Here is a 23108-nt window from a genome sequence, read left to right on the forward strand (position 1 = left end):
AGAACAAGCTTACTTAGAATAATAGGTTACAAAATAGTATGATACATATTTTATAAATTGTAGAGGTAAGAAAATGGGCATTGTGTTGTAACTAGTCACAATTTCATCTCAGTAGCCATGCTAGTGGAAGTGATTGATGTCTAAACTGAGTAAAACTACTACCCTGAGTGGGGGTGAACCAGTGTTGCAGGGGGAAGGAGCAGTATGTGCAAAGGACTGTGGGAGAAGACAAAATGGCGCACACCTCCATCTACTTACAGTCAGTGGGCATTTGTGTGTCTACTGTCACATCATCAAGATGACAATTATTTTTTGGAATATCTTATTTCATGTGAAGCTTCAAATAGGATTTTAAGATTTTAAGTAGAATTCCTGACTTTCTACTGCACATGGTCTAGTGCAGGAAAGGTCAAATGAGTGATCATAGTAAGTCTACTGTGAAAGGGAAGAGCAAGTCCTAGGCTGAGGTGGACAAGATGAGGGAGGTAAGCTGAGCCTTGAAACAACACTTGCACTCTGTCCAGTTATAAAACTGATCACTGTGACAGATACAGCACTGGCAATCACACACATTGTAATTTTTTCTCACATGTGCCCTAGATAAGTGCCTCTTGTATTAATTTGAGTAGGCTGACTACAGAGACAACCTCATAATCTCAATGACTTACCATGAGAAAAGTGTATTTCTTATTCACCTCACACTCCAAAGCTGTTCTGAGGAGGGAAAATACTGGTCCACACAATCATTCAGAAATCCCAGATAAAGCCGTCCTATACATTTTGTAATGGGCCTCAGTATCCAAACTGTGATTCCTGGCCCAAGCATCATTACCATCACCTGGTAACTTCCTTAAAAATGCAAATCCTTGGGCCCTACCACAGACTGGCTTAATCAGAGGCTCTGACTTTAGGATCCAGAAATATGCTCTTTACAAGCTGTCCAGGTGGTTCTCAAGTTTGAGTACTGCTGCCAAGGCCCAGTGGATGAGGGTGGGGGGTGTGGAGGACCACACAGGAGGGTATTCAGGTGCCAGTCCCAGAAGTAGCACATAGTGCTTCAGCCCACAATCCATTGGCTACTACTGAGTCATGAAGCCCTGCCTACTATTTAAGAAGCTGAGATGTATGTATGGTTCAACTCTGTGCTCAGAAGAAAAGTACTTCCCTCCTTACTGTTCTCACTTCTAGTTTTTCCCACCCCACCCCCCTTAAATTCATGTTCTGCTCAGTAGTCAGACTAAACTTCCTAAAAGGGCAATCTGTTATGCCACCACCTGACAAAACCTCCACGGGTCTCACAGCCTTTTCTGAATGGCTTAGCTCTCCAAGGACTGGTTCCTATTGTCTCTCTGGCCACCTCCCTTGAATTCTAAACATCGGCCATCTTGAACTACAGCAATAACAGCTAGCAGGTCCTTTCACTCGCCACGTTCCCTCTTCTCTGAACCTTTGTGCCTCCAAGTCTCTTGTGGCTCCTATCCTCCTGGCCACTCCCATTCAACCTGTAGGGCTCAGCCGGGATGTGACTTAGTCCAGAAATATCTCTCTGAAACCACTTCCTAACTCTCCTTCGAGACCGGGTAAGATGCCTTCTATTAACCCAGAATAATTCTTATCACTTGGGATTTCAATCACTTGAAATCCAGAGTCTCTAGAGGACAGAGACTGTATTTACATAGTTGCTTCCTGGTTTTCCATAAAGAGCCTGGGACAGGGTAGATACTTAATGAATGTCTCCTAAGTAATTAATTCAAAATGGCTTAATAGATGCTCAGTGGGTGCTTATAGATGAGAATGTTGATTGTACTGTACTTTGGCCAGAAGTACAGTTATTAATTCCAGTTATTAATTTGTACTGTACTTTGGCCAGAAGTACCGTTATTAATTTGTTATTAATTCCAATATGCTCACTCTTTCTTAATTAAGTGCTGCACCAAAACTATAGCCCAGACCTTCACCTCTAAATACAAGAGGGCTGCACACAAGTGGGACTGGTTGAAGCAAACCTATCCGCATCACGAGAAAATTAAGTCAAAGCCCCATACTGGTCACAGTTAGCCCATCTTCTTTAGAGACAAAAGTCTGCATGTCTTCATTCCATGTGATTTTACATATGTAACTTACATAATAAATAGGAAAATAAGGAAGCCTGGTATTTGAGGTATAAACAAATTACATTGCTTAGAAAACAGAGAAAATAAAGCTCTCTCATGCTGATAGGACACAGAGATCTCTCAGTAGCTTAATTGTTGGATGTATCAGTCCTCCATTCCTGTGAGTGCCTCTGCCATGACTCATTCCAATGGACTAATTTTTAATTGAAAATTATAAACTCAGAGGATGTTCTCTTAAAATATATAGCAACACCCTTCACAAGGGTATGACAGTAAGTAATATTAGTCTCCAAAAGTTAAGACAATTCCTCATGTAAAAAACATGAACAGCAGTAACTGTTGCTGCCCCAGGTCTTCACCTCACCTGTGCGCTCGATGATCTCATGATCCCCTTGTCCAGTGGACTTTGTCTTATCAGCTACTTCTCCTTCTCCTTCTCCCTAATGACTGTCTCCTCAGTAATCAATCATGAACACTGCTCCCATTGCCGAAAACATGCCCAAATAACAGCCGTGCCGTTTGGATTCTCTGTGAAATAGGCAGTAAATGGTTGGATTGAAAAAGTCTACTGCGGAAGAAGGTACGAGAAGGTCAAATAGAGGAAGCAGAGTTGCACAGGAGACCCAGAGAGGTGACGTCACCTGGCCAAACTCGCAGAGCTAGTAAGTGGCAGAGCCAGGATTGAAACCCCACAAATCTGACCCCAGAATCCACGTGCATAACCACTGCCTATACCATCTACATCTTATTTTATTATTTTAATATTTTATTATTGCTCAAATCATAGCTTTTCATAATTACTTATTATGGGCCAAACACTTCACTAAGTGCCCCATTATATACATTACCTGTTTGTGAGGTAGGCATCACTTTGTACCTTTTACATATTAGAAACCTGCATCTCCATGAGGTTAAATAACGTGCCCAGAATCACTCAGCAAAGAAATAGCCGAATCCAAATTCACACTTCAAATCCATGCTCGCAACCCTGATGCCACAGCCCTTCATACTGTCATTGCCTTTGCATTAGCACAGAGCCCCATTCATCCTTGTAATCACATAACCAACAAATTACAGACATTGAATAAGAATTTGCTTAATGAGCCACCTGGGTGGCTCAGTGGGTTAAAGCCTCTGCCTTTGGCTCAGGTCATGATCCCAGGGTCCTGAGATCCAGCCCCACATCAGGCTCTCTGCTCAGCAGGGAGCCTGCTTCCTCCTCTCTCTCTCTGCCTGCCTCTCTGCCTACTTGTGATCTCTATCTGTCAAATAAATAAATAAAATCTTAAAAAAAAAAAAAAGAATTTGCTAAATGAACGAATGAATTCCAGGATTTCTGTCTGAAATTATCTTTTAAGAAGCACCTGTTAATAGGTAATACTATTCCCAATGTTTCGGTTATCTTTTTAAAAAATATTTATTTGCCATAACTGAAAAACTACAAATATAATTTCTATTAGTCAATACATTAAACATGCATACTATAAGAGGCCCAGGAACCCTAAAGGTGCTGTTTTCATGAAAAGAAAAAAAAGAAAAAAAGTGGAAAAACAGATAATTCCCAAACTTCCATGCGCACAGGGATCACTGGGGAAGACTCATTAAGATGCAGATCGCCAGGCCCTATCAGCCACAGATTCCTAGTCGATAGATTTGATAAGAAACCTAGAAATGCATACTTCATAATAATCTCCGAGTGAGTCTGCTGCAGATGGTCCATGGACCACATTTTGAAAAATCCAAGTGAATCACTGGTGCTACCATGAGCTCATCAACCTCTGTGTCACCAAGGAGAAATCTGAAAAAACAAATAGCTTTTCCAAGGGGTTGTATTGACCCTGGAATACAACTGTTTGATGTCCATTATCTCCTATAATGATTTTTAGAACTGTATGATAAGACCTGAGACCCGTAGCATGACACATGTATTTGCCAAATTAGCTTAGTTGGATCAGGGTGGACAGAGCATTTCATAACTATTTAAAACTTTATACTGATTCCTGTGGGGGGTGGGGGATAAGCTAACGACTCATTTTGCATAGTCAGCGTGTTTATGACATCCCACGGATTTTTATTTTTCTTTAATAATGTATCATAGAAATTAAGATGCCTTCAGTTATAAGAATTACTCTCCTATTAACTATCACTGAGTAAGAAAAAAATTCCCAAATGGAGAATTCGGTATAAATCAACAAAGAGCTGCACCCTTGGGTGAGGTTAAAGGAGAAAGAGGGGAGAGTGCCTTAATTTATTCCCCCCACCCCCATAAAGCAGATCCGGAGCCAGACCTTGGTGCGAGTATTTATTTAGAGGATGGTCCCTAAGAAGCACAAGCGAAGGAGTAGGGAAATGAGATGGAAGGGAAGGAACCAATGAAGTACGGGTCATGAGGAGATTACTACTAGGAGAAATTGGGCTTGGTCCCACTGAGGCCCCTTTGAGGAACTGGGCAGAGCACACCACAGAATCTCTCCCTGGAAGCACAGGGATGCTGGGGGATTATCCTTCCAATATTATCCTTCATCCTTCATCCATTAGAAATGACCCATGAAAGCTACTTCATTGGTTGAGGGTCACTCCTGGGCTTGTTAAATTTTACCCCAGCACTTTTTAGTGAAGAGCAGGTAATAAGCAAATGATCCTCAGACTTCTGTATGCACAGGACCCCTGGACTGTCCTATGCCTGGGCTGAACAAGCTATCTGAGCACTGCTAGTGGAGAAGCACAGAGATGCTTTGGTGGGGGCGGTTGTCCAAGTACCCGGAGATACTGTGTCCCCTGGAGCAGCAGGGAAACTCAGAAGTGGCCTGGGGGGAATGACCTTAGCACCAACAATAACTGCTCCAAAAAGCCAGGAGACTTGGGTGTCTTACTTTTGGCATTGATGGAAGTAGTTTTAAGAAAAAAAAAAAGTCTCCCTTAAGAAGTTGAATCACAAACAGGTGCTAATCTTGAAGGTTTGTGTCCTGAATTCATATCCCAGTGTGGTTCATAGAAACCACAGGCAGGGAATCTAATTTAACTGATCTCTGGTTGGTAATGTGTCCAGTGACTAACAAGCCAATGTAAATCCTCTGTCTGAACTTGGCTTCAAGTCCAGATTAATAACAATTGTAGAGCCATTGATTATTCAATTCATCTCAACTTCCCAGATGTTAAAATGTAGGGAAAAAAAATGTGTCCTCAAATCAATGAAATACAGAAGTAGCAATTTAGCCACAAAATAGACACAACCTCTTTCCTGCGTAATAAAACCTTAAGGAGCACCCCGCCACTTTTCCCCAACACACACACACACACACAACGGCCACCACCACCACACTTCCAATAGAGGTTTCTTTGTAATGGAAGACACACACTTACTACTATATGAAAACCCATCGTCTTTCCTCCTCCAAGGTTTACAACCACACAAATAATCCATGTCCTATTGAAATCAGTCAAATAGCAACTGGATTAAATGTAACAAAACCAGAAATCTGAAATTGGAGGGCAGCTTTTAGTATAATTCTTTCCATTTACCAAAGGAGGCCACAAGGCAGGGAGAATGTTCCTGCTTCTTGATGCATTATTTTGGACTTCCTAAAAAAATTTACAAGCAAAAAAAGTCTATATAATTCTGTAAATTGAACGAAATTAACTTCAAAAAGCCTGGTCTTCAGGCTTTTATTTGACAATCACATATAGACTAGTCTGCACATTTTTTTTTTTTTTTTAAGGAAAGCATTGTGGCCTGAGATCAATAAATCAAAATTGGGTTGCCTCCTCCTCAAAGGTGAATTGTTATCCTGCTGAAGAGGTTATGTGACAGGATCTCTAGTTTGGTAAAATACACGAACAAAAAAAAGGATTAAGATTTCTTTGACTGAAAAGGAAATTCTGGATGTTATTTTTTCTACTATGAAAGAGTTTCCTGAATTGTCTCCTAGAACAAGAGATTAAATGTCAAGTGATAAAGCAGGTGGAAGGCTCATTATTTGGTGTCCTCAAAGCCCATTCTCTCACTAAAGTTGCTGTTTCCACACAGGGAATGAAGGCAGCTTGATAACTACAGAAGGAGTACCTAAAACAGTCTGAGAGAAGAGGCAAAAATGCAGCCAGAGGGCTAGGGATCGCTTGGTTGTCAAAATTCTAACCCTTAGTCAAGATCATCAGTCAAGACAAAAGCAAAATTCAGCTGTCAGGAGTTAATCAAGCTGTAAACCAATAGGCCAGTAGATGCTCAGCATCCCTGGGTTCAGGAAGAGGACTGGGCAGCCCAGTGATGTCAGCCCCAGAAAGCTAGTGCTACAGCATGAATCCAGGGGGACTCTGAAGCCTGGAGGATGACATCATCACAGACCCAACCATTGTGACCACCGCCTTTAGTTCCAGGGCCCTCAGATCCTCTGGTGCCTGAGGAAGCCAGGAAACCTTATGCTGCTCATGCTTAGAATCTTTTTCCTGAATTCCAAAGCAAGCCACCATGTACTTCTAACCCTAGGAGTTCCAGAGTGGCATTAACCTAGTTTTCCAGATTAAAGAGGACAGAGTGAGCCCATCTATAAAAGGTTAATCAAACCACCAATCTTCAGCTCTAAAATATCTGGCAGTGAAGTATGACCCATGCTCCAGAACTGTGGAGACCCTGTGGGAGGGAAGAGCCTTAGCACACCAGCATTTCTACCGAGCCAGCTGCCACTGACTGCAGAGAAGTCCCTGGCATCTGACGGGGACCTATTTTCTTCAATATGAATAAGTTTGTGCTACTTTCCCCCACCCAAGCCATCTTAAGAATGTGAAAGACATTCAAGTCCATTGCCTTCAAATGGATTTGCATCCCAAATTCCAATCTTATTTCAGCTCTCTCACCAGTGGCACTAATGTTGGGTGAAGTATTAGAAACATCCTAGGAGTGGAGTTAGGAGAAATTTTAGTTCTCACCTCATAGCTGGGTGATCTGGGGCAACCATGCCACTTCTCTGAGAGCCGGAGTCCACATCTGTGGAAGGGTTTGGTTGGATTGGAATATGGTCAGGGGTCTTTTTTATTCCTTGAGGGATGTAGTCCTATTCAAACAACAAGAAATAGCATAGACCTACAGCCTAAAAGCCCCTAAACAGAGGAGGTTGACAAAGATAACATTGACTTCTCACAGGTAACTTTGAATTCTCTTTAGTAAAAAGGTTTCTGACTGAGTTTAATAGCAGTTACACATTTAGTTACAGGTTAGTGGATGTGGCCTAGACAGACTTTTAGGGTGTGTGCATGCGTGTGTGTGCATGCGTGTGTGTGTGTGTGTGTTTGCTGATAGTGATAAACACTCAGAAGGCATAAAGATGGTTAAATCCAAAGAAACTCAAAGATTAAGATCCAGGTATCTGTGATAGGACTTTGTGAAGAAAAGCTGAATGGAAAAAATGGGCTTGAGTTTAATACCAGGTATGTTTAAAAACTTTTCCTAGCAAGGAAAATTGTATCTTTTTTTTTTTTTTTTTGAAGCTAAAAGAATTGATGTTAGGGGCCAAGACCAGAAATGGAATTATTGTAACAGAACTGAATATACTTACTTACAGTTCAGAGGCCTCTGATAACCATCATCTGGTGCTTCTGTAAATCTGCTAGTTATTTCTTGGATACAGCTTTCTTCCTGGGTATAGATTTCTAGTACTTTGGTCATGGACAAAGGTGATGCACTAGGTCTTATTAAATGTTCAGAATAAATTGTGCTATTTAGGAAAATGTAACATACAAAAAGGGCAAAATCTAGTGGAAATCATTAAAGAGTCTATAATTAAGGATACATAAGATTAAATTATTCTTTGACTCAAGAATTATATACTTAATTGTGCAGGATTTCAACCAAAGCCATCAGAGGCACTTTCTCTCAGGAGCCTTAAGTGTACAGTGAAGTTTCTGTGAATCCAGCTTTGGTGATTGCCACCAGGAAGTTCCTTCCTTATGAAAGATGCCACATGAAGAACCATTGAAAGACCCAAAGCTGCCCCACTGTGGCTCCTTACACAGTCAAAACCCTATTAAAGTGCAAGAATCAAGAGACTCCTTTGGAAAAAATACGTATCTCTGTGTTCACGAGGACAGTGCTGTGTGCAGACTTATCTGGTTGCTTTAGAGAAACAAAAGCCACAAACGGTGTGTGATGGCGTGTGGGGGAGTTTGAGAGACACCCAATTCGTATTATTCCTGCTGGGAAGACCCTGATCTGAGACCAGTGCTGGCAGCCCCCGGCTGAGAAGAGCCTCCTTGTGGTCTCCATTCCTGTCAGGCCCTGGAGAGGGTGGGGGATGCACAATGGGGCCCACCAAGAATTATTAGATGCTTAACTGGGCCCTGGAAAAGGGAAAGAAAAAGCCAGACTTGTAGAATATGATCAGCATCTAGCTCAGTTAAGCCAAACATGACAATACCTGGAAAGCCTTCGGTGGTCATGATTATGTACAGAGGAACTTGACCTGTTTTCAGAATTTGTGGGAGCAGCACAGCCAGCAGTGGGTGGGGGGTGAAGGAACAGTCAAAAGGAATGGGCCTAAGGGAGTCTGGCTGAAGATGTGAAAAGCGGAGTCCTACCGATGTTTTATAGACAAGAGATATTTCTATCCACCCAAATGCCTGCTATGGTATGGATCATCGGACACTGATTCAGCCAGTGGCCCCCAGCTTTCATGCCATCTCCTTGTCCTCCAAGATTTTTCTTTACCCCCTTCAGAAAAGGTGAATCACTCTTTCCTTTGTGCTGCTGCAGTTCTTGGTAATAATGTCACTTAACTTGCAAGCAGTCAACTCCCTCTCTCCTTCTCTCTGTCTCTCTAGATCTCTGTCTCTTCTAAGGCTGTCTCTGTCTCTGTCTCTGTCTCTCTCTTTCTCACTCAGCTAGCTTGTGAACTTCATGAAGACAGCAATAGGCCTCATTCATTTTTTCTCGCAGCCCATGGTAGGCACTGAAATATCCGGTGGACATTTTTTTTCTTTTCTTCCTAAATATTGGCTTTTTCTGTAGAGCAGTTATTTGGACAATAACCAATGAATTTCCAGACCATTCTCAAATGACGATATGGAGGCACATCATCTGGTAAAACATAAAAGAAGAATCCGTGTATGTTATGCGCCCCCCGCCATTACTGCCACTGCCTTTCATCTCCTACTAAAGAGAGCTTCTGATTTTGATCAGAGTAGAATATTCCCAATATATGATACATGAAGATGCGTGTTGCCATGGAGAAGGGTATCTTGTAGAAATATGTGAATTTTCCACCTGCATGATCCTGTCAGCTTAATCATTCATTATTTGACTTTGGAGAGGGACCCATGCGCATATATCTGCAGTGTTTGTCTAAGTGATCAAAAGAGGTAGTGTGGTCAAGTAGCAGCTTTGCACTGAGGTTTTGGGGAGAAAGTAGATTAGGTAGGGGACAAATGCTTTCTAATTATACCTTTGTCCCAAAGAAGTATGAATTAAATAGAAATGAAGCATATAGTCTTCTCATACTGCCATAACAAAGTACGATGTATAAATAATGGAAATTAATTTTCTTTGAGTTCTAGAGGCTGGGAAGTCCCAAGTTCAAGGTGTTGGTCAATTTGATTTTTGGTGGGAGTTCTCTTTCTGGCCTGTAGATGGCCTCCTTCTCACTGTGTCCTCCCATGACAGAGAGCGCTCTCTCTCACTCTTTCTCTTCTTGTAAGGCCATAGCACTATCAGATGAGGGCCTCAACGTTATTTAACGATAGTTATCTCCATATATAGTTACATTGGGGATTGGAGCGCCAACATAGGATTTTTGAGAGAAACAAACTTTCAGGCTATAACATCAAGTCTATAATCAGAACTGTCATTTGATAAATATGCCTAAAACCAGATGCCGACAAGGGTTAAGTGTGAGACTTGTAGGGAATACTCAGTCACACAAGTCAAAGCAGTCTGTGCACCTGGCCTTGGGTTTAAAATGGTGGTGTGAAGTCAGATCTCTAACCTCACTCTCCCCCAAATAACAATATGAAAGGAGAGAAATACAATAAGCAAAGGAAGAACACCAACAAAATCAGTAATCAGACAAAAGAGTGGGCTGGTAGTCAACAAAAGAAAAGGTACATTTTCCGAAATGCTGAAAGCATGAGTCTGGTGTTGCTCCAGCCTATCCCCCAAATCTACCAGGCTTAGAAATAACCCCACATAGGATCTTACTAGTTACCATTTACATCCCCAACTGGGAAAGGAACAGCCCAAAGGAAACTTCCACAAAAGTATATAGTCAGCCTTGAACACCTTTTATTTCACCCTTCCCTGAAGAGACAGGAAAACCTCTGTAATTCTCCATTTCAATTATCTCCTGCTGGGAATAAAATGGGAGAAGAAAAGCAGACCAGTAACAAATGCCTAGAACTAATTACCTATAGTAAAAACCAGGAATTTCACCAAATAGAAGACAAAAGAGAAAATCAGTAAGGCGAGATCTCTGGGGCACCTGGGTGGCTCAGTTGGTTAAGCATCTGACTTAGACTCTGGGAGTGATCTCAGGGTCCTGGAATCCAGCCCCACATAGACCCTCCTTCCCCCACAATCAGGGAGGAATCTACTTCTCTTTCTCCTTCTGCCCCTCCCCCCCCTTGTCAGTGCTCTCTCTCTCTTTTTCTCTCTCAAGTAAATAGATGAAATCTTAAAAAAAAAAAAAAAAAAGTAAAATCTTCTGAGTGTGCAAGAAGCAAGGGAAGAGGAGTTTGAGAGCCCCCAGTGAAACCTCCATGAGGAAGGACTTGCCCTCCCTACCCCAGGAGTCTGTGTAGCGTTCTTGTGGAGTTTATTCCCCAGTCTGGGAGGCCAAGACAAAAACAACAACAACAACAAAAACAAACAAACAAACAAAAAACAAACAAATAGAAACAGCAAAAGAGAATAGAGAAGCTCCAGGATGGTCTGTCTCTCTCTCTCTCTCTCTCACTCTCACTTACTCTCACTTGAGAAATCCGGAACAAATAATGTGCATAGTTCTGGCTACTTTACCCCTCTTAAAGAAAGTCCTCAAAAGAAAACACTCTCCTGTGTAGCTCCTGAAGGACCAACGGGCCGCAGATACTTTGCTAAAGAAGCAGCATGCTAATGAATATGTCACACATCTGGCCCTGCAAGCACTAGAAGCCATGACAGAGAGGAGAAAGGAAGGAAAGAAGCCAGTAAGCATGCAAGCCAGCAAAACACAGATGAAGAAGCTACTGTGGAAGAAAACACAACTCCAGACAAAGAGAAAAAGTCCCTATAATAGCTATAAAAGAATTTCAAAAGAACATTAAAGATCTTGAAGGTGATAAAAATGGCATAATGATCTCAAATGTAAGCATGAAGGAAACACATTTTTCAACCGTTAGCAAAATAAATCAATTAAGAACAGCAAAGACCAAGTTACTGACAAAGAAAAAAGGCTTGAGATGATCACAGTGAAAAAGAACACAGAAACTCTAAAACAATTCGAGAAAAAATGATATATATAGAAGAGAGAGGGAATAAATTGCTCTATGTGGGAACAGTTGGTGTCCCTGAAATTTAGAAGTCAAGATATAGAAGAGAAAACTCCCTAAAATTAAGGGAAAACTGAACAAATGATCTAATGGGCAGGCCATGTTCCAGAAAAATCAATTCAGAAATCCCCCAAAAACATGTCTTTAACTAATTAATTTAATTAACATTAATAAATTAAAGTATTAGTATGTGTTCAAGAAAAACGGCATAAATCAAGCTCATAACTTTATAGCTATGATTGCTATGGGACAAAATTAAGAAGCAATGTCAGGAATGAATCAATTAAAATGTATTAAGAATGGCAACTATCACCACAATAATGCATAGAAAGCCATCTTCAATCTCATGGGCTTAGAACAATAATCATCTATCTTCTGTTCATGGATATAAGAATCAACTACATTTAGTGTGGGTTAGGGAGGAAGTCAGGCAGTGAGTTAAACTCAGGTCATACTCTCCTTGGATCAACTGCTCCCTAAAGCATGTTGAACTTAGGGTAAAAGGCAGGAGCATGAGAAGGCAAACCCCAACCATACAAATGTATTTCAAGCGCTGTTTGACTCACTTCTCCTAATATCCAAATGGCCAAAACAAATTCCATGGCCAAGTCCAATGTCAAGGGACAGTGACATAGACTTCCATGGTGGTAGAAGATAGGAAGTGAACATTTCTGAATAATTATCTAATCCACCACATTAATTGTGAGGTTGGAAGACAGATAAGGCAAAAGTTGTCAAGATAGTTCAAGAACACCACCTTAATTTGGGTCAATACCTATCACTTTAAATCCAGACAGGCCCAGCTCTCTCTATGACTATCATGACACCTATGAAACTATATACTCTAAGAAATAATTATTTCTTAGAGTCATTCTATTTGTTGCATGCAGTTTATTGTTAACACAAATTTCAAAAGAAAAATTGAAGGACCCTCCAACATCTCTTTTTATGTTTATGTATTAAAAATCTGGTTAACTGCATTCTATGAGCATCTGAGTATCTTTTCTTTATGGTAAGTCCTGCTTAATTTATTACTTTTTATGTAATACAACTGACCTACAAAAGGTTACCATAATCAAGGCTTTGAGGAGGACAGTTGCTGTTGGTAATTGAAAATGAAAAAGGTACTGAATGTCCCAGACACTTTCTATTTTAGCATCTTTCATCTCCTGCTAGGAGCCCTGAAATGTACCTCTTGTTTGTGTTCTAAGCCTTAGCAATCAAAGTGGGGGGAGGGACAGGCAAACTGGAGTAAACAAGCTGTAGAGGCAATTTTTGCTTTGATCAGATTCTGTTGTCTATATGAAATGGACTCATTTCTCTGGGGCACTCAGTTGCATTGCCCAGGAGGGTAAAAGCTGATAGGATAATACCAGTTCCACATCACACACGTCAGAGTAACAAATGTCTGTCATTCCTCTCCCTCTTCCCAAATACATATCTCACACACACACACATGCACACCCCACTCACTGCAACACAGTCATATATTCATACCACATGCACATATCCTGCATACTCATGATATTAAATAAATTAATAATGTCTATCAAACATACCCTTTAGAGACTTTGGAAACAGATCTGACAGATGATGCCTCTCTCTGCTCCTGGAATGCCTCAATATATAGAGCTACAACTTTGATTTCTGTTTTTATCTCTCTGTGTCATGGATCTCATGCTAATCTGTGCCAACATAACCTGAGATTTCTCATATGAATGTTTTGTATTACAAAATAATAAGGTTGGAAAGACAAAACTTATGTTCACTATTTTTTGATCTGCCTTTTGGGTTTTGCTTTCTTCAACTTCTTCCTCTGTCTCTCACCCAGTTCTTAAAAGTGTTCTGTGTCTTCATTTCCATTGAGCATTGTTTAATTGACTAGCATCCTGCCTATTACATAAAAAGTTATCCATGATGCCACAGGGGTTTCTCCGTAATAACAGCAAAGGGTTATTATCATTGATAGTAATGACCTTGAAAGATATTTCACGGAAGAGTCGGCCATAGGTACCTTTAAATCCCACTACAAACAACAACCCTGAAGGGAGAGTCAGGGAAGCAATGTATAGTGTCAATTAATTTCCCTTTCAGAGTAATCATTTCTTATAAAAATAATAATAATAATAATAATGAGGTGCTTGGGTGGCTCATCATTAAGCATCTGCCTTTGGCTCAGGTCATGATCCCAGGTCCTTGGATCCAGCCCCGCATAGGGCTCCCTGTTCAGCAGGAAGCCTGCCTCTCCCTCTTCCTCTCCCCCTGCTTGTGTTCCCTCTCTCTCTGTCTTTCTCTGTCAAATAAATAAAATCTTAAAAAATAATAACAATACTGTTATGTGTTAATTAGTTCTGATGGTGTCTCAGAGAGTTAAACAAGGAATTAGAACATATTATAAGTTAGACAAGGAGTTAGAACATACTGTAGTCATTTTAGTAGTGAAAAAGCCAAGGCTTCTTTTTTTTTTTTTTTTTTTTAAGATTTTATTTATTTGAGAGAGGGAGATAGAGCATGGGCAGAGAGAGGAGCAGAGGCAGAGGGAGAAGCAGACTCCCCGCCAAGCAGGGAGCCTGATGCGGGGCTCGATCCCAGGACCCTGAGAGCATGACCTGAGACGAAGGCAGTTGCTTAACCAACTGAGCTACCCAGGCGTCCCAAAGCCAAGGCTTCTAAATACTGAGATTTGGCAAAAGTCATTCAAAAAATTAAGTGGCTAACAGACTATCCTCTTATGACATATGTGTTTGTGTCTTGCCCATTTTCTATTGGGGTCCCTCTCTCTCCTGTTATTTTGTCTATTTATTTCTTTTTATTCAGTACAGGAATCAGTAATATATATTACAAATACCTTCTTCCACTGTTTTATTTTTACTTTCTTAATGGTGTGTTTCCATAAATTAATGTTAATTTTAGTATTATCCAGATTGTCATACCAGTCTTTTCCGTGAGGGTTATTGTTTTGTTTTTCCTGTGTAAGAAATTTTTGCCTAATGATGTGAAGGTCTTTTTCCAAGTTACCTTTCACACTTAGTTCTAAAATCTACCTGAAATTCATTTTTGAGTATGGTGAAAACTATTCCTTCAGTGTAGGCAGTGGAGGTCTACTGTTACTGGCCCTGAACAAATTATGATTCTTTTTCCCTGAAATTTTATTTCAAATTCAAATTTGAAAGACACTTTTGTTTGGTATGAAATTTTGCACTGATGATCTTTCATTTAGCACTTTGAAGATGCCATTGCATTGTTTTTGCCTTCCATTATTTTTGCTGAGAAGGCATCTGGAAGTCCTGTCATTGCTATTTTGATGTATGCTAGATAATTTTATATTATTTTTTAACCTTGGCTTTTAGCAGTCTTTGAACAACTGGCCTGTATGATACTTGCTTTGCATAAATTCTGCTTGGAGATCAGAGCACTTTTAAAACAGTGGTTTGATATCCCATTAATTTGGGGAAATCAGTCATTATATCTTAAATATTGCTTTTGCCACATTATACACTGGATAGACCCTATCTCATATGTCTACTAACTCTTTTCTATATTTTTTATCTGTATTTTATAGTTTCTTCTAATCTAGCTTTCAGTTTACTAATCCCTTCTGTGTCTAATGGCTGCCAAATGTACCTACTAAATGAATCACTTCAATTATAGTATATTTTCCAGTTCTGGAATTTACATCTGACTTTTTAAATAGTGCCTAGTTATCTGATAAACTCCTTTACCATGGATATTCTCCAAATTGGCATCTAATTCTTAAATATATTAATCACAGTTTTTAAATTGTCTCTATGATATCCAGATCTCTAACTTATCTCTACATGTTGTCTCATTCTCTTGGATTTCAGTGATTTGTTCTTGTTCTTCTGGAATGCCAGGTAATTTTTTTATTGAATGCTGGACACTGTGTGTGAATAATTATAGAGACAGCTTGAGGCTCTGGGTGGTTTTCTCTCATTTTGGAAAGGATTTATTTTTGCTTCTGACAGACCAGTAAGAGTGAGCAGAGCACTACTATATAATCAGGAATTGAATTGATTAAAAGTTGGACTTCAGTTTTTTTAAGAGCTGGTCTATATCAGGTTCATCCTTGCCCCCAGAATATAACCCTTCAGGTGCCCCACAGAAGACTTGAGTACTTTTCTAAGCACCTCTTCCTTGGCTAGCCCTGATCTCCAAGTTTTGCCCCACCCCACCACTCAGGCCTCATAAGACATCTGGAGGCTCTGTTCAACTTGTTGGCACATGTGGAATGTCAGACTCACCATGTTATACCTCCTCGAGCTTGTGTGTATTGATGGCTCTTTACTGAGTGAAAATAGTTTCTTAAATAACCTCACCAGTGTTCCTAACTGTTATTGGTAGGAGGGTTATTCTACATCATGATAATTCACCTTAGGCTGAAATCCCTTTCTCAGTATAATTTCAATTTGCATTTCTTTCATTATGAGCAAAGTGAGTCATCTTTCATGTGATTACAGGCCACTTTTTTTTTTTTTATTAACTGTCAATTAAATTTCTTGCTCAACTTTCTACCCAGTTTTTTATCTTCTTAATCTGTATTTTTGGAAGTACTTTAAAGATATTAACCCTTTCTCTATAATAAAAGGTATAAGAATTTTCCTTCAATTTATAGTATTTTTCTTCTAAACATTTCTTATGGTATTTTTTCCATCCAAAAATTTATTATGTTTATATGAAATCAAATATTTCCATTTCTCTCCAATTCTGTTTTGAAGCATAATCAACCAAGATTTCCTGCTCCGAGCCTTAAAGAAATCCATCAATGATTTCTTCTGTAATTGTGCCTAGAGGAATGTGTTGATGAGAAATTGAAAATGGTCCACTTTTTAGGATTAGTGGAGTGAGAAAGAATATGATATGGTTTTAAGTACAGTTGGGAGGTTCAAGTTTTCTTTCCCTTTCCCAACCTCATCCTCAGTAACTAAAGAAAACAACTTATGGGCACAGTTACTTTCACTTGAAGGCTTGGGATCTATTGGTCATTTCTTTTCTTCTGTTATCCTTTTCCTGATTTCTCTCATCTACCTTCATTTCATCAATGTTACTTCTACATTGACATTTCGCAAATACCCACATGCCTATTCACAGTTCGCTTCCTCAGGATTGGATGCAAAAGCTTGTTTGGCATCTCCACTTATATGGCCCTGCCCTTCAGGATTCAAATCTAAAATGGCTTTCTTCACTTCCCTCCACTCTGTTTTATATGTCTTCAAGTACTGACCTTCCTACCATCCATCCATCAGGGTTCAGAGATTGGTCATCTTTGAGTCATACTTCATGACTGTCAGCTTCAGTACATCATTATCAGAGGGCAAGATCTATCTTTGAGGATCCCTTCCTTTGAAGAGATTATAAACTGGACCTTTACCATCCCTGCTTCTTACTCACCAACAGGCACACCAAGTTTAACATACTCTGAGCTCAATACATACTCACGTAATGAAAATGCACCCAACCTTATGCTTTAAAAAAGTATAGAAATAACATCAATTTTGAAATTATAAATTGCCAGACCTTTACCTGTCTCTCTATTTCTAAATGCCCCTGGCCTTCAAGTTGTGAAAACGTAATAGGTATTTAGCTAAGATGGAAGATATTGTCGTCCTTTAGGCTATCTGGAAAATTTCTCACAATAAGAGAAAACAACCCACTTACTACTACCTTTAAGCATATTCTATAGCTTCAGCCACAGCAAATGGATGACACACTGTGCAAAATAGAGATAAATCACAACAGAAATTAATAAAGACGTGATTCTCAGCAATTAAAAATGGCAGCATCTGAGAATGTCTCCTAGGAAGGCATCTAAGCCGTTCATTTTGTGTTTGAACAAAAAAAACCTCACTGCCAGGAAGATAAATCTTTCAGCTTTTAGGCATGCCTAAGGCAAAACAGGTTTTCTTTTCTCCCTTTTCTCTTCAAAGGTTAAGCTACATAAACTTATACACACACACACACACACACACACACGCACACACACACACACACACACACACATTTCCCTAAATTTAAATTGTAGGCTGTTCTGATTAAACCAAGTTTCCCTGCTTTCATGCTACCAGATTTTTAATTTGAGAAATTGTGTATGTATGTATGAGATTATCTCACAAATTAAAGAGAATTTAGATGACAGCGCTAAAGAATTCAGGCAACTCAACCCACTGTTTCCTCCCTTAACCTTTTCTGCAAAAGAAGTTGAATCCCAGGAGTATTTTTAAATTTAAGAGGGCAATGGAGGGTGACAGAACAATTGGCAGTCAGGCTGTTCTAATTCTCTATTAATCAAGGACTATCTTCTTTCTTTCAGCTCAAGGCGAGGACACACCTAGAGTTCCTGTGCAAAGCGAAGGGTCTGGCTACACAGAAAACTCTCCAAGTCCCGATGGTAAAGTTCTGAGCTATTTGAGCTCATGCAAACTACAAATCTGATACATTTTCTGTGTGTAATCTAGGATTAAAGGAGCTATCTGTTCTATGAAGCAACATACTCAGTTAGAACAAGGTAAAGTTCAAAAACCATGTTCTCCTAGGAACTAATAAAATTGGCAGCCTTTAAAAAAACTGATGCGGTTTTATAACACTATGTGCCTCAGTTGTTAATCACACCTCATAATACGGAGGCCATAGTGGGTAATACCAAGGGTAAACTAGACCGAAATCCAGCTGGTGAACTTGATGGGAGTATCTCTTACTTCCACAAAAAGCACTTGCCCGAAGTTATCCCTGCTCTATAGGGACTCCGGGAAACACTCAGGAGAGCCCTGACTTGAGTTTGGGCTAAGGTCATCTTGGACCTTCATCATTTTACCTCACTATATCACTTCAGATGGCTTGGCCAAAAACACAGTGGATCTTTAAAATCACCTCCGAAGTCAGTTTGTAAAAATCTGTCTTTATTCACATCTCATTTTGAAGGTATCTGAATACTCTGAGCCTGAGAAATATTAATATACTGCCCCCACCCCGTATAATGATTCTGGGAATGCTTTGAAATATTACTTGGTTTAAAAAAAAACAATTATTTGTGAATATATGATTTAATAAATATTTGATTCCACTGACCCCCAAAGCTCAAGAGAACCAAAACTGGTTGGTTATCAACTGCTCATATATACCTTGCTGTTTGGTTCATTTTAGCCAAAGAAAAAAAAGCGAATTGCTTTGAATTAATAATGACCTTAGGAAAAATTCAACTGGTAACATCTACTTGGTGAATTTACTTGGTGGGTTGTTTTTTTTTTTTTAAGATTTTATTTATTTACTTGACAGATATCACAAGTAGGCAGAGAGAGAGAGGAGGAAGCAGGCTCCCCGCTGAGCAGAGAGCCTGATGCGGGGCTCTATCCCAGGACCCTGAGATCATGACCTGAGCCAAAGGCAGAGGCTTAACCCACTGAGCCACCCAGGCGCCCCTACTTGGTGGTTTTAAATAGAGTTTTCTGTACTAGGTATTCCACTCTGCTATAAGCTTTTCATCACCTGAATTTCCTCCCTTAATCATAAGCCCTTCCATACAAACAGATTTTTTTTTTTAACTCATGGGTTGCATTACCTAGAAGAATAATGTTTTTCAACCTCAGATCCATTAAAGGCTACCACATGTTAGTCATGCTCAGCTGAACGAAACCTGCCGCAGCCTGGTTGTGACATTATTGTGACCTGGTTCTTAACTAGTTCTCTGCAAAACATGTTCTGAAGAATGGCAGGCCCATAGGATGCTCATTGAATAAAAGGGAAAGAAACATGAAAAACACTAAGATTTAGTCCTCTTTTTGAGATTCTCCATGTATCTTACAGGCTCTCAGAAAGCTCAGCTGTGAAGAAATTTATCAACGTGGTTTACCATTGCTTTTCCCAAACTTATTTCATCATGGGATGCTATTTATTAATAGGTTTTGGAATAAGTGACCCTTGGGTTGGAAGAACAGAGAAAGGATGCTCTCCTATATTTGATTCTGCAGGTTCCCTCACTGAGATGGGTGACCTTACAGTAATTTCGTAGACCAGGCTGGAAAGCACATGCATTATTCTCCTTATACAGGTAGCATTGTTGCATCTGGCCAGTTTACACCTGGGGTTTAGAAAAAGCTCATACATCATTAGAAACCCAGGATAGTTTGCAGGTGGAATGGAGACCTGCTTTTAAAACCTTCTCCCTGAGAAAGAGTTGGATGGTATGCCCTTCAATGTCACCCCCTCTTTCAAGCCTCTTTGGAGTATGAAAACCAGCATCTGCCACTATTTTCCTTTAATCAAATTTACCTGTTTGAGAAAAAGAGCTTGGATTGCTGATTCTGTGCACATAAATGAAGACTACCCGAACAAGAACAGAGGTTACTTATTCAGTTATGATAGCCAGGGTGGCGGCCATTATCCCTTGTGTTGGTGGGCTCAAATGCAGGCAGAAAAGTGGGAAACCTTTAAAGTTAAGACATTGCTTCAAGCACCCTCTGACTCAAGGTTGCTGGCATAGGAAAGCTGGATTTGAGCACACTAGAAGTGGGAGACCGGTTTGGGAACATACCCGGCTTTCCCTGTTTGGTCCCACGTTGGAATCACAGGGCAAACTCTAGTGAAGCCAGCAGACATTGTCCAAGTCCTGACCGTCCTAAGCTGATTGCTACAGAGGATGTGGTCAGGTTGCCCAGGCTGGTAGCCACAAAGGTTTTTCGTAAGTTATATTGTTATATATGGTCTGACCATTGTTCCATTTGTATATTGTCTCTCCCTTTATAATATGCACTTTGATGCTTTTAAAATATCCATCTAATTGAACCTACTGACCCTTGAAAATTTCCAGAGTGACTGCTATGCCTGCTCTGGAATACTTCTGGACAAGGACATTAATTATGCATTCTATTTTTATGCAAAAGCTCACATAGACCAATACACACAGTTAAAGTAAAAGCACACGTTTTATCATCATGGTGTGATCCAGTTAGATGTTTTGTTTTTCTATCACAGGGCATCCACTGCTGCTGAGTCCATTGGCAAATTTAGAGAATCTGTTTTGAAATTCAGATTTGAAAACCTAGCAAACCAAACAGGCCTATCAATGTTGCCATTTCAGAGAGAGCTGCTTAACTCTCTACATGGCAACAATCTGTTTTGCTTTGTTTTCTTGTTATTTTCTTAGACATCTACTAAGGCCTTTGGATTTACTTCAGGATGGTAATCAATACACCCAAAATGCCCACCCAAAAATCTGGTATAAAACAACAACTCAACTTCTACAGTTCATTAAGAAGTAATCCTGCCCTCCCTAGCCCCTGCCACTAAAAATCTACAAGACTTATTCCCCAAATCTTGAATGAATGAAAATGAACGGAAAAGAAGTATAAGATAGGAGATCAGTAATATTACAACTCACACACCATTTTAATGTGTTCAAGAGATTTGGGTTTAATAAAGACTTACCTTTTTTTTTTTTTGTTTTCCTTTCTGGTTACAGTTGAAATGAATAGTCAGGTTGACAGTGTAAATGACCCAACAGAGAGTCAGCAAGAAGATTAACTAATAGGTAAGTTGCCCCTGTAGTGGGATTTTCAATTGATTAAACCAGCCATGGGAAGTGTTTGTAAATGGCATATTGGATTTCCCTCGGTTCTGCCAAGTCCCACAGTGTGGCTCAAGCTAAACTTTAGAAATCCTTATACCAAATGACACAGTGGAAGGAGCCAAGATAACCCCAAGAAACCTACAATCCTTTGAGGGGAAAAGATAAGCCACAGCATATTCAGATGTGCATTTCCCTGGTTTTCTGAGTTTTGACAACAGGAGAAAAATGTTTCCATCCATCTAACCTCCTGGACTCCTGGAGGGATGAAATTATTTCAGCAACCACAAGCTGATTCTGAAGCATTGCTTTTCTAGAAGCTACCTGCTGTGTTGTTTAGTACATCTGTTTTTAAATCTCTACCCTAGAGAATGTGGAAAGGCACTTGGTGTGTTGAGGCAGAAAGAAGCCTGACTTGTGTCCTATGCTGTCACACCATGACCTATGGACCTGTGTGTCTGAACAGGGTTTGTTGAGTTAAATGAGCCTTAGGGAACTCCCCAAGAAAATCATAGGCTGGGGTCAGATCACGTTTTTCCAAACCAACATTCTAAATCTCTTAGCAGAGACTGAAATTTATCTAAAATGAGGAATAGTCTATACCCCTTTCCATATCTTGAGGGCTGGTGAGAAGCATTAGAGAAGTCATGCTCACTATTCTGATTCTTAGCTGAAAATACTAACTGGGAAACATCCTAACTGGGACCCACCACATCAATGGTGGGTCATCCAGTATAAAACACAATTGTGCTAGCACCATTGCCTCTCAGGACCTTCTTGCACTCCCTCCATCTTCGTGGTAGGTCTCTGTACTCACCCAGAAGGCCATGTTGCACCAGACTCTTGAGTTCCAGCATCACAGCAGAACAAAGTTTGAAAATATATGAAAGTAGACAACTGTCCTTCCTATCATAGTCTTGAACATCATTTAAAACTTAAATATAATAGCATTTGTGTAACACACATATAACATAGGACTCCTAAAAGAAATAAAACTCACACAAATACGGTCTTATAAACATTTCTTTTTTTTTTTTTTTCTAAACCTTGTTCATGTATTTAGAATTATCCTGCTAAGCTGCAGAAATGATATGGTAGAGAAGTTTCCATTAAAAAGTAATGAAGTGAGACTAAACCTGAACAATTTAAATGCAAGTTCCTCAGTGTTGCCTTACCTTCTGCCCTTTGTTGCCAACAAACTATAGACTTCTTGTCTAGAATTTTTCTAACAGATACTATGATTTTCCTGTGTGATCAATATCTAAATAAAGTACCCAGATAAATATTTCCATGGTTAATGTCAAAGTATTTTCCTTGATCATAAACACGAATACCTTTACCCAAATGAATATGTTGTCAAAACTTAAAAGTTCAAGATTAGTTTGAGGAAACTCAATTCCAGGAAGGAGAAATGACTGGGTCACTTGGATGATCAATGGAAATTCAAACACTCCCAGGACAAAATTATTTGCTGACACCATACTGCTCCCTAAACAATAGTGAGTTGTAGTGACAAACCCAGTTGTCACAGAGAACAATATGACCCAAGGAACTTTAGTGATTCCCACAGAAATATTTACACAGCTGAATTTGTAGAGGTTATGTGGTAGTTCAAAAGAAGGAACCTTTAGTTCTGTGCATCACACCTTAAAGGAAATTAAAGAAATACAGTGAAAACAAATTAGAATTACAAAGTTCCAAGATATAAAGCAAGAAAATTTAGTGTTATATAATTTATAATTGTAAAAAATTGGTAATCATAAATGACAAAAGGGAATGACTCAGTGAGTTAACAGAACACTCTACAAATGTTAAATTAATTTCTTAACAAGTATCTGACGTCATGTGAAGGTAGTTTAGAGAAACATGGTTCTAGAGAAACATGGCAGTCCAATTGTGGCGGTTAC

General features: G+C 39.7%; 1 protein-coding gene across 1 annotated transcript in view; it reads left to right on the plus strand.

Moving 5' to 3' along the window:
* MACROD2 (mono-ADP ribosylhydrolase 2) overlaps window positions 1-23108 on the plus strand; it is a 1923023-nt gene that overhangs the window by 1894833 nt on the left and 5082 nt on the right. Inside the window, exons 17-18 of the mRNA XM_032859215.1 lie at window positions 17953-18030; window positions 21097-21165. Of these exons, the coding sequence (XP_032715106.1) occupies window positions 17953-18030; window positions 21097-21158 (140 nt within the window). The 3' untranslated portion in view covers window positions 21159-21165. The remainder of the gene's footprint in view (window positions 1-17952; window positions 18031-21096; window positions 21166-23108) is intronic.

The sequence above is a fragment of the Lontra canadensis genome, unplaced genomic scaffold (genome assembly GCF_010015895.1).
Source record: "Lontra canadensis isolate GAN:19392208 unplaced genomic scaffold, GSC_riverotter_1.0 scaffold16, whole genome shotgun sequence".
Classification (NCBI taxonomy): Eukaryota; Metazoa; Chordata; class Mammalia; order Carnivora; family Mustelidae; genus Lontra; species Lontra canadensis.